Source organism: Anoplopoma fimbria, chromosome 6 (genome assembly GCF_027596085.1).
Source record: "Anoplopoma fimbria isolate UVic2021 breed Golden Eagle Sablefish chromosome 6, Afim_UVic_2022, whole genome shotgun sequence".
Classification (NCBI taxonomy): Eukaryota; Metazoa; Chordata; class Actinopteri; order Perciformes; family Anoplopomatidae; genus Anoplopoma; species Anoplopoma fimbria.
The window spans coordinates 12,179,908-12,192,667 of NC_072454.1; the positions used below are offsets into that span (position 1 = coordinate 12,179,908).

Here is a 12,760-nt window from a genome sequence, read left to right on the forward strand (position 1 = left end):
CAACATATGGAAACCAATTTAGATTAATAAAAGTCTACAAAAAGGGGGAATTAAAGGGGATAGACCAATGGAGGTATAATTTCCCTCATACATTTTTATTTCATGGCTTACCCCGAAATCCAACAGTGTCACCAAATCTGTTAGTAGCCGTCACGATGTCTTAACAGCAACGATTTTAGAGAAGGATTTATAAACAACTACAGTAAGTGTGTTTTTTGCCATTTTGGTCAAAACATGGCAAATGACTGCACTCAAGAGTGTGTTTCTGAGTGGTAATGCCCCTTTAAATTCTCAATTAAATGTCTGTGTGGGATAGTTATTTCAATCGCCCACTCCCTCAAGATTATAAACCATTACTGAATGTTCCTGCAGATGTGCCAACCCACTCCTGCTGCCCACTACGGAGATTCTGACCATCCCTACCGGCAGAAATTTTTTTAATCAAAATCTATCAACCCTGTCCCGCAGGGAAAATAAGACACATTAGCCCTAATGGGTTGTTTGAAAGTGTTTTTACAGTTACTGAAGTGTTTCAAAAGCCACCTTTAGAGGAAAAATAAGCCATGCTGTTAGGTAATTGTGTTATCATTTACAAATCACATCAATGTTCTAGAATTGTACAAATTTTTTATAGCCATTTTATAAGTAGAACTATACTGTATTGATCCAAACATAAGAAGGCTATGATTAGAAGTTCGCCTTTGCAAGAGCAGTTTTTGAAAACATTTCAAATAATAGATAAAGTAATAAATACAACATTTTTCAAATTCACCATCTCCCAGCAGTGGATGCAGTTTTTTTGTGGTTGTTCCTTTTACAGCAGAATTCGAGTTGACATGGCAGGAAAAGCACAGGTGGAACTAATAACATTAATTATGGCTCCGTCCCAGTAAGCCAACAGTGAGCCACAGCATGCACAATACCGAAGATCTGGGACTGGTTAATTTAAACGGAAAGCAGCCATTACTAATGTTATTAATTACACCTGTGCTTTTCCTGATATGACATGTCAAAATGTCTGCTATGAAGAAGGTCTATTGGCAAAGCTTTCAGCTGACTGCTCCAGACTGGCCCCATGCCTATCTGTGGCAGTGGTTAGGAGAGCGATAGCTTCTAGACCCTGACTGATAATTCAGTGAGAGATATATTTGAATGGCTTATTAAATGTTTGCGAAGAAGAAACGTTAGAACAGAAATACCCAAAAATTGGTCTTTGGTAATGTAACTCGTGGTGCTTTAAAAAAAAATGTTTTATGTAAAATGTCACAATCTTAAATTTTAATGAAAGTATGGATTTTTTTTCAAAACAATTGTTTATGTTATACAAGTACACAAATAATTTTGGTGGGGGGATTTTTCCCAAATAACTATCATATGGACCTCAAATTTCCAAAATGAGTCAGGCTGAAATACCATCTTTATCCTGCTATTCATTGGAGTATGGGATATTTAACCAATACACATTTGCCAAAGTCATCAGTTATTTTTTACTCATTTTTGTCATTTCTCCCCCTTTTACTTAACATATTATGACGTAAATTTCATCTTTGTGTAGATTGTCCAAGTGGGATTAGTAAAGCATTCCTGACATTCTGTTTACGTATATACTCAAAAGATGGAAATTTATTTTTTGTTTTTATAATCTTAAACAAATTCTGTGACATTAAATGTTTTTGCTGCTTGATTTTTCTGAGCCAAAGTTTTTAGTTTGTATGACATTTATTGCATGTATTTATGCACCCTGAGGAATTAATCCTGTCTATTTTGTCATCAGCTTCATCCCAATGGCACCCCTTCGGCCAAAATGTCAATTTTGCACATAATGTGATCTAATATGCATAAACTAATAAGCAGTTTTCCATGAAATTTGCTGAGCAAATGCTCCCAATGAGATAAACCCTTTCCTTTTGCCCCAGTATTATGACAAACTTAACGATTTTAACCCCACTTCTGGTAAGCACGTATCATCAGTATGTTTGTTAAGTCCAACACTTGTTCTTGTCTGCGAGGCCAGAATAAAACCCTTTCTTTAGATTTTCAACCCTTTTCTCCACCAGATACTGCATTCCTTATACATTTCTGTGCAACACTTACTAAATAAAGGGATATCCAGATACTCCCAAGTACAACTACATTCCTGCTATATTATTAATCTATCTGTTTTTAATATATTATAAACTGTAAGATGTTGGATTGTTTAAACAAAGATATGCAATATCTAACAACCCTATTTCTGAAGTACTAAATCAGCACCGACATCTTTGTATATGAGAAGCATTGCTCAGGCTCCCTTCCTGAGCTGTCCATGGTGCTGAAAAGCTTCACTTGTGCGGAATGTCCATTATGTTTAACACATCCTGCCAAAACATTGAAATGGAGCACAACTGCTGTGTGTGACCGTGGCCAATGGATGCCGAGTCTCAGATGAGCACTCTGAATATTAGAACTAATCCCTGCTGCTCCCCTGGTGTTCATAATTGAACCACACATTTCAACACAGACCGCAAACTACCCAGAAGCACAGGGTGTGAATGCTGATTGACAATGGTAAAGAAAATAACATTACATTAATATAGTGAGCAGTAATGACCATCAGTGCCAAAAGAATATTACAAATTACGTTCTTATCATACATACGCCACATTTCTGTAACTTGACCTTCACTAAATTATTATAACTAAACTATTTGCATTGTAACACAGGAAAACCGGCACTGCAATTAAAGCTATAAAAAAGGAAGCCTCATTATGCAAATCCATCTGACAAGACAGGACCAAAGACTGAGACTCATCTCATTCGGCACTGAAGACATAACAATTACAGATACATGATCAAAAAAAAACGTGCCTAACATAATTACAACCAGACCAACTAGTGTATGCAAATGTCATATTTGTCATATCTCTGTGTGCAGTTGAGTGTATGCATTTACATAAACAGGAATAAACAACTGTCTATGGGAATCATTGACATCAACATTCAAAGCACATCATCAGTGGAGGAGATCACAAGTTACATTTGTATCTGCATTATATCTATATTATATTAGTCACATTAGTCAAATCTTTAGTTGATTAGTCATGTATTTATGCTTTTTCATGCTGATTGATTTATTTCCAAGAAACTCGTGAGCACGCCTCTGGAAACACAAGATATAAAGTGTTCCCTTTTGTGGGCAAACTCAGTTTTACAGTTATGTCAATTAAATCAACTAAGCAATTTGTAAAAAAAAAAATCATATGCGTTTTGCAATTTCTTTGGTCGAGGACAGCCCTACTTCACTGTTTGTCCTTAATGTTGTTCATCCATGATGTTTAAAAATGATTCCATTCATATGACAAACACGTATCATTACAGATTAAAGTATCTCCAAATGGTCCCCTGGAGGGCAGCAAGGCAAGGCTGACCTATTATCGCACTGCTTAATCTCAATGGTATAGGCTGTCAGAGAAGCAGCATGGCAGCCCTACATTATCATCTATCTTTAATGAGGCATTCAGCAAAGAAACCCATGCATCATCAGTATATGATTGTCTACACATGCTGTCATTCGGGACTCACTGCTCGGCGCATCATCTTACAAAGCTCATGTCACTCTGAAATTGGTCTCGCTTGACTCGCTGCTTGGTTCATGTCTAGATACATTTCACAGCTTTCACAGCAATGCAGGGCAGCACACGGAACCTGAGCGAGACAGCACCTTCTGGGATTTCACTTTTGCGAGCATCAAACAAGGCTGTAATTGACAGCTGAGCTTTTCATCCTGCGCAGCCACTCTGGCAAATGTCAGAAGAAGTCAAGAGGTAAAATCATTGTGTAGCAAGCCCTCTCACTATGGCTGAGCAGTTTACTGCGTGTAGGCTGCCCTTCTCTGTCAGCCAGACTTGTATTTACCCATAAAAACATTTTATTAGTGTCTGCTGCTCACTTAACTAATAGTCACTGACTGGGGTGCTGCCAAATGGGTTGCGATTTTAGCATTGTAGCATGGTGGCTATGAAGGAACATTACTGGCACGCAGAGAGAAACCTGAGCCTGCTGTTAGCCTGCTGTTAGCCTGCGAGGAGAATGACAATTGGCATATTAGCCTAGCCCTCGTGGAGGTTAATTGAGAGAGGTTGCTGAAGGGCAGTGGCTGTGTTGATGGCGGTGCTGCGTAATACTAACACTTTCCTATCCGTCTCCGAGAGCTTGTATGTGCTTGTATATTCACACAAAGGGCCGGCCTCACAGAGCCATGTATGTTGCTAAGACAGAGTGCAGATCTCTAAATAGGAAGCAGAAACACCGCCTGCTGAGATCTTTGAAGGTCACTGCGGAGTCCTCTACACACTCCCTCTCTCGCTGTCTCCATCTCTCTCTCCTTCTTTGTGCATTGGCGCACACAGCTCAAAGCAACAATTATAATGGTAACCATGTTTGATGTTCACATATCAATGCTCCACTGGCTTCCCCTATTTCTAAGGGTGGGTCACAAGCGAAGGGGAGCAAAGATGAGGGAGAGAGTTGGAGATTGCTGGCTCCGCCTGATAATCCACACCAGAAATGGCTAGTCCCAGGGCTGTGCGTTTGCTGGCCTGTTTTCTGGCTGTGATTCCATGCATGCATGCATTGAAGGTTGGGACATTTCTAGCATTTCAACACCTCTTTATGACAAACCTAAAATAAAAATCTGACCATACGACTTGCTATGAACGATGTAGTTTTATGCATGAAATTGGTGAGAGAATCACAGCAGTATTAAACTAAAGACAAACATTGCATGTGCATGAAGAACCTATATTGAACAATGAATGAAAAGTATGCTTCTTACGTCTGTTTCTCTGTCACGCTCACAAACAAAAAAACAAGCATTTGCAGATTTAAGAAACATAAGTAAGCATGAAAATTAAAATGCAAAAGACAAAGCAAGGCGCATATTCACCACAGACTTGTATGCAGTGGTACCAATGCAACGTAAAGAAAATACATGCTGATGTCCTTCATATCTAACAGCTTAAATACCGATAAAAACACACATACCAAGACATATCCATGTGATTATCGAAATAACATCATCTTAACTCTTCTCCCTAATCGTTGAGATGCCTGCAAAGCATTCAATAGGGTTCCTATGGCCTGGCTATAGGGAGAAACACACACACACATCCTCTGATGTTAAGCAGTTTAAGGACAACAACAGCTGAGGAAGAAAGCTGGTAGAAACCATAAGCCATGATCCTGCTGGCTAGCCAGGCACTAGCTAGCTATCTCCCTCTTGCAGGCCTCCCTTGCCAGCTTAGCCTAGCCGGCCTCAAGCAGCAGATCTATATGCAAATGATTTTCCATGCCAGTTTGACGAGGCAAGGATCAGGTGACGCTATCACACATTTCAAATGATGGGAATGCCTGTCTAGCACCCTTCCCCCATGTGGAGCCAGGTATACCCTTCCCCTCTAACCTTTAACCTGCAAATAGTTCCTTGGGCATGGAAGTCCTTTTAATAGTCCGGGGACTGGCCAAAGAAGACATAACAGCAAGACAGCAGGGGAGCACAGTTTGGGAACAGGGGGGTTGACCTCTGTGTCTGCCTCATGATATTCATAGTCTTGCCTGATATATAGCCTCTCCTTGTCTGTGGACTTCCATACATCAGCATGGCACACTACAGTTGTCCCTAGATGGCCATCAAATCAGGCCCAGAGAATTAGGGATTAGGGCCTTAAAAAAAGGGAGGATCTCCACCAAAGAATAACACATTCCATATTAGGGGAGTATGTACATAGAAAGTTAATCAGTGATGCTGGACAGAGCAAGCTTACATAAAACTGACTGTGTGTTACTTCTTTCCTCTATTTTGTTTCATTGTAAACTCAATATTTTTAGAGTTTGGACCATTGTTTGGACAAAAAAATAAAAAATTGGGGTATTTTATGGACAAAAAAAAGTATTCATTAATCAACAAACTTATGATAATGAAAAATGTTTTTAGTGGAAGCCCTACTCCTGATAAGAGTGGGCTGGGGAAAGGCATGCCTGCGGTGGAAACTGGTCACGCTTTGCCCTGGGACAGCTGTGAGACATGCTCACTCCCAGCAAGTGTCAACAACACATGACAAGACACATGCAACTGAACCACTGGTCACAAGAATATAGTTGTCCTCCTATACACACATTCCTGAGATGACATCGGAAACTAAAGAAGTGTACATAAATACAGCCATATGTGCACAGCAAGTCTTAAGGGCTTAAACCGTTTCCTGAGGAAGTCCACGGTTTCGCCACTATGTCAAATTGTCTTCAAATTCCAGCGCTCTTCCTGGGGGCTTGGCACAGTCCTGCTTGGCTAAATAATGGACCTACCAGCTAAAGTACGGAGCTTGCATTGAGTTATATTATGATGTGTCTAAGCTCTATCAATAAAAATCTGTATTTGGCGAGGCTAAATTATAACGTTATAATGAAATGTTCAAATAGAATCTTGTAAAATCTAGGTTTTGGGCGAGAAACTTGAAAACATGACCGTAACGCTAGCTCTAAAAGTCTTATAATACTTAACTAAAACTATTGCAAATAACCTATATAGATGACAATAACCATGTAAAGCATAAACTTCTAATAAATGTTGACAGTTTACACTGACTTTTGAACAGTTACGATAATTTCCGAGACACTTAACGCACTAAATGGATATAGTTTTGACAGTTAACGTTATTTTTTTCAGGGAGAATAATTTTTAGCGTACTCGATTACTAAAATAACCAATAGCGGCAGTCCTACGAGTCTTTGTCAAGTGTCTTGTGTGATCCAGTGGTACTTGTGTACTCAATTCATTTCTTCAATTAGCTCTGGAATTCAATAAGCTAGTGTGGGCCGGACTGAGGCAAAGTTAGGCTGAGGGTAGTGAGAGCGACAGCTGATGTCGGGGTGTGTGCTCTATGCTGCTAGGGCAAAATGCAGCTGGTCTGTTGCCAAGCAAAAAAAAGAATACACAGGCTCACAACAGTTCCTCTCTGCAGGCACCTCCGCAATCCATTCCACTTAAAGGTAAGCGCCGTGAAGAGGGTCCCAGCATACCTCATTCACTCTGCCATAGTTTTGGCTTTTCCTTGTCACATAGGCGAATATGAATGTAAACATAGGCGAATACGAATGTAAACATAGACTCAGACACATGCAAACACTGAGGCGGGTTGCAAACTCAGATTTGATTAATTTCTCTGCAGTGAAAGCCAAGCCGTCGAGCATAAAGATGGATCACAATCTTAATTTATGGAAATGCTTTGTGATGATTTGAATTTAGCAAGGCTGCCATTTCTCATAAGATGGCCGATCATAACAAAGATTTGTCCTTGTGGTTTGAAAAGCAGATATAAATAAACGTCTCCACCTTTACACTTAGTATTAGTAGTTCAGTGCTAATAGGTTTGCCTTCACATAAACCCTCTAACTGCAGACTGACAAGGGCAACAGAAAATGGAGCCTAGGCACCAGATGTTTCCTCACCCCACATCTTTATTAGTCGCATCACAGGAGTAGAGTCTGGCCCTCAGTGAGGAAAACCAAGGCACAGCACATCAAACTCTCATTAGATAAGATGAAACTTTAATGATCCTGTGATTGCCATGGGGACACTGGGCTGGTGGAGCAGCAAACAAACGTGTGAAACAGGATGAGTTAAATACAAACGATCTTGGAGCAAAAGGGGAAAGTGGTATTTAACAGGTATTTGTTAAATAGAAATGTATGTCAAAATTGAATGTGTCAAAAAATTAGGATTTATAGATTTAAGACTTGCAGAAAAGGTAGTATCAAGATTAGATTGTACAGGTAGAGTAGGTACTGTAGCTCCAACAAACTACTGTTGAGCTGTTTGGACAGAAACAACTGTACAATCCTGACGGCTGTTGGCTCTAAAGTGCACATAAAACACTCCATGTTGCACCTGAGGGGGGTGAGGGGGAGGCTGTTGTACTTTTGTACAACAAAAGTACAACAGCCTTGTTTGGAGGTGTATTTTGTAGTCCTCATTTATATCTCACTATGACACCACAGTGTTATAATGTGTAGTTTGGTCTTTGGATTGAAACACTTGGCTTGCACAGTGCCTCTGTATTGTTGGTTCAGACCAGTTTGCGGCTGATGTGTACTTTAACCACTCAAGGTACGTTTAAGAGTGAAACACATCCCTCATTACTGCTCTATGCAGGTGCCAGCTTTCGCTCCATCGCAAGACAACTAACAGCTCCTCCTCTTACTGATGCAGAGCTGCAGACTGTTCGCCTCAAGATGAAGCGGTCTTCTGAACATCCGTCAATGCTCTCTTGTGTGAAGTTACACAAACTAGTTGCGACCCTCAGCTACATTATATCCATGTAACAATATCACTTTTTCAGCGAGCAAATCAGTTTACTGCTCAGTCCCACATCGGCACATCGGCTAATAGTGCATCATATTGAAAGTTATAATTAGTATAAAAGTTATTGTTAATGATATTAGATCACATTAACCTAATGCCTAATTTACCAGCTCACGAAAACAAAAAAATAGGGGCCCAATTAAAATTATTTTCAATATTGATTATTTTGCAATTTTCTTTATTATTCATTACATTTTTTTAATTAAGAAAATTGGTGAAATTTCCAAATCACAATATCCTAAAGGCCAACTTAAAATTTTCAAATCAGTTTTTTTTTTTGTCCAACCAACAGTCCGAAAATATATTATTTTTATGATCATACTTTTATGATCTATTCCTGCGCTAACAAAAAATGTTTATTTCGAAGAAGACATTTTCAAATCCCCAGCCCTACAACAGACCATGTCAAGTATTTCTAATTTTCTAATAAAGCAATATTGTTAGAGAGCCGTTGTGCCATTCATGTTTGAATAGAGATTGGTGCCACAAATGCAAAGCCTCGATACTCTTCCTCCCCACGCATCCCAAATAACAGAGGCATCATATAAGAACTCCTGGAGGTGGCATGACGCAGAGTAGATAACTAAACCGTTAGATAACCATACAGCAGTGAAGCAGCACAGCACAGAAAACGGCACAAAACTCTAAGTATTGAACAAGACCAAAAGAAAAGGCAATATATATTTATGTGCCAACAAACCTTGTAACATGAAAGTGGCTTCCTCCACTTCAGTATCACTGAGTGGTTGTGCCTCCATTCCCGTCATGCATATGCATTTGCATTGTCTTGAGTGAGTCTTTCCCTTAGTAGGAAACCCCTTATTTAGAATGTGTGAAGTCTCAAGACTGCACTGTGAAAAGAGAGTGAAATAATGAAGCTCATCCAGACAGCCTGAGAGCTGGTGTTTGCAGAGGGACGTAGTGTAGGGAGAATCAATAACAAATGTGGTTGATATGTGGTTTAAAAATGGCACTTGAGCACTCTGAAACACCCAGCAGATAAATGGTGCCATAAATGTTGCCATTACTAGCACAGTGTTAAGAAAAATCAATATGGGTTTTGTGGGTTTTCATAATTTTATGTTGCTATTTTAGTTCACCCAGTAGACCGCTCTAGAACTATAAAACATTGTGTTGTTGTCTGTAATACGATTGGCCTGTCTTGTATTAGAAAGATAGAGGTAAAAAGGTGATTATACCCGGTTCCTTGGACTTGTGAAGCACACGTCATCATCAGATCACTGTCTTTTAACAGTCCAGAAGTCTCAAAAAGTTGCACTGCACATTTTTCTTGCTGCATCCACTTATCTTATTCATTCATCCAGTATTATGTTTATGACCCATGACCTCTTCCTTATAATCCTGACAGAGAAGAGGGCCATTTAAAAAAGAATTAGGACACAGCTGTGTGTCAATGACAGAGCACAGGAGGACACTATGCAATGCCCCCCCCCCACCCTAAAACCTTTCGACACCCTCACACCCCGTGTTTCCACTTCCTCCTGTGTCTCTCTCTCAGAGTTTCCACCTACATTTCCTTGCCTCTGATTCCAGGTTCCCAGTACCGCCAGAGAGAGCCCACCACCCCTCAACGCCAACTATGCATCCCGTTTCTGACACATGCCAACTCAGTCAGCCGGACCAGTCAGCTGAACACAGATCCAGTTTCCCCTTCTTAATACTCCTAACAAGCCTTTTCCCTCTGCAGCCAAGTGTCAAGCCTACCAAAGTCACCTAACGGGATGGCTCTGCCTTCCACACACAGCAACACAACAGCACAGGGAGGGAGCAAAAACTGAAACATGCTTTCGGGTTTTTTTTCCCCATTTCTCCTCTTTTACAAGAGATGAGATGCAACCAGATACCCACCAGCAGTCACAAGATGGATACCTCATTATAATTGCATGGTTTACTTCCATCACTTTCCTAGCAAGATGGTTAGAAGTATGCAGGATGGCATATGGTTTGGTGCCATCTCTGATACTGGGATTCATGAGCATGACAAAATAACATGAGGCAGACAGCCAATTAACAACCTAAATGGCATAACAGGCAGAGTTATCTCTCAATATAAAAAAGAGCTGTTTAGACGGGAGAATGGTTTGTCAGCAGAAAATAATTTAAAGCTGATGTCAACTTGCGTTTTTCAATATGCAGTCGAAAGACGGGCTGGACGATCCGCGTTTTTTCACGTCCAATCAAAAATCTAGATCCATCACAACGTATTTGAACATATCTGTTATAGGATTTTTTTTTTTTGTGCATGTAGTTGAGTGTGGGGCTAGGACAACATCACATTTGAAAGGACCAAATAGATGTTCAATGGCTTTAAGCAGAGCAATGAAGGCTATTTTTTGCTGTTGTTGTCCGTTAGGGATGATGACTCAATGCCCTGTCTTCCACCTGTCATAATACCAAACACAAATGAGCAGAAGAGCAACAAGGCCACCAAAAGGACATGGCAGAAGGGCAGCGGGAGGGACACGGCTCATCCATTTGAATTGGACACAACCCAAACATATCAAAGGACGAGGAAGCTCACCGTTGCCCCCTCCTTCTTCCAGCCATCATTGTCACTACATCCTCTTTTCAACCCTTTTGTGCTTAATGCTGATGACAGAAACGCACTGTCACGGCACTTGCCTTTACCGTTTGTTTGTTTTTTGTATTAAAAAAATGACATTTCAAGCAAGAAAAAAAACATTTGTTTGAATGTTTTGCACACTCTAAGCAGCATTATCCTCTGTTCAGCCAACATCACCCTCTGTTCAGCCAGGGGACCACTTGCACTATACACAAGTGTGTGAGTCATGTATGAAGCGGGCTTAAATACACATGTGAATCGGCCATGATTCATTGTTGAAGCAGGCCACCCCAAGCAAAGTAATGGGCAGTCACCCTTTTTCATCCTATTTCTATATCAGTCCTGCAGACAGGTAACTTTCATCATTCCGCAGAAATATTTAATGTGCAGCAAAAACACATAACAGCAACCACAGATTCTAAACATTTAGAAAGCGAATAACAGAAAGCTGCGAGGAGAAAAAACGTTTCCAGGGACTTCATTTTCGCAGAGTTGTTGCATACTATGAAAGCGACAGCATTGATGTCGTTGGGTCTCCATGAAAAGTCCCAATGGACTTCATTGGGTCTCACTGGTGGAATGAAACTAGCGGGTGGCCCCCTGAAATATCTATTTTCACCCTAGAAGTCAAGAGCTGATGTGGCATGATGATCGCCTACTATGATGTACGTTGAAGCAAAGCAAAATAAAATGAAGGAGCTGCTCTCCTCTCATCCCACCCACATCTGTCATGCAACACCACCCCCTTCATTCAAGAGTGGGAGTTGGTAAACACAGCCAGGGGATAATAACAATCATATTCAAGGGATGCATTCATTATAAAAAGGCACTACAGTTGGCACTTGATACATCTGTTTGGTGGGTGCAGATTATGAGGAAGCCATCAAAGTGGCATGACAGTTTCACAATGAAGGCCACTACAGAACATATAAAGTCAGGCCAGTGTCACATAAAAAAAAAATTAAAAAAAACACACAGTATGTGCATCAGATGTTTTGTATGAGGCGTTTAAAGAGATTTTTTTTTTTTTTTTTTAAATCTACAATCTGACAATGGACCAAATACCTTGTGTTTGGTGTTGCAGTGGCAGCAAACAGTCCACATATATTTGAGCGTCCTCCACAGCAGGATGATGAAGAGACCCCCAAAAAACGTCACCATGGAGGAGGCGAGGAATGCCCACCACATGCGCTGTCCATTATTGTCGCAGGGCACCTCAGACGAGAACGGGATGACAACGTCTTCCATCTTGGATATTAAGATCGAAGAGCCGGGATTTATATTATTATTGATATTGCTTGTCCTCATAGAGCTGTCGCGTCCATGGGGAACGGTGCCACCTGCCTCGGCTAGCATTTAGGAGCCTTGGAGAGCCTGTGCCAGCGTCCCCAGCCCCACTCACCAGCCATATTGCTTGGGGAAAAAGAAAAGAAAAATCCCCCCCCTCTCTTGGCTGTAAATCGTGCTCTCCCACCCGATGGAGTCTCTTTCTGTTTATTCTAGCAGCCTATGAATCGTTTATTCGTGACAGCGTGAGACACCGCACACGCGAACCTGACCAAAATAGCGGGTCGGTGGCCCTTGGACAGAGGCATTTAAATCCGCAATACTGTCGAATCTTAAGCGCGTCTCAGTCTGAGGGGGTTTCTGGCTCTTTTACGCCAAAAGCCATGGTGAGGACGGCGTCGATCGCAGCCGCCGATGCTGCCAATGATACGTCGAGTGATAGTAAACACAACCAGTGAGAAATGTTCGCAGCCCTGTTCTCGGCGAGAGCG

General features: G+C 40.9%; 1 protein-coding gene across 1 annotated transcript in view; it reads right to left on the reverse strand.

The window, feature by feature from the left end:
- kcnma1a (potassium large conductance calcium-activated channel, subfamily M, alpha member 1a) overlaps window positions 1-12,338 on the reverse strand; it is a 125,245-nt gene extending 112,907 nt beyond the window's left edge. The window contains exon 1 of the mRNA XM_054600845.1: window positions 12,048-12,338. Coding sequence (XP_054456820.1) covers window positions 12,048-12,338 — 291 coding nt within the window. The remainder of the gene's footprint in view (window positions 1-12,047) is intronic.
- Window positions 12,339-12,760: the final 422 nt, after the last annotated feature.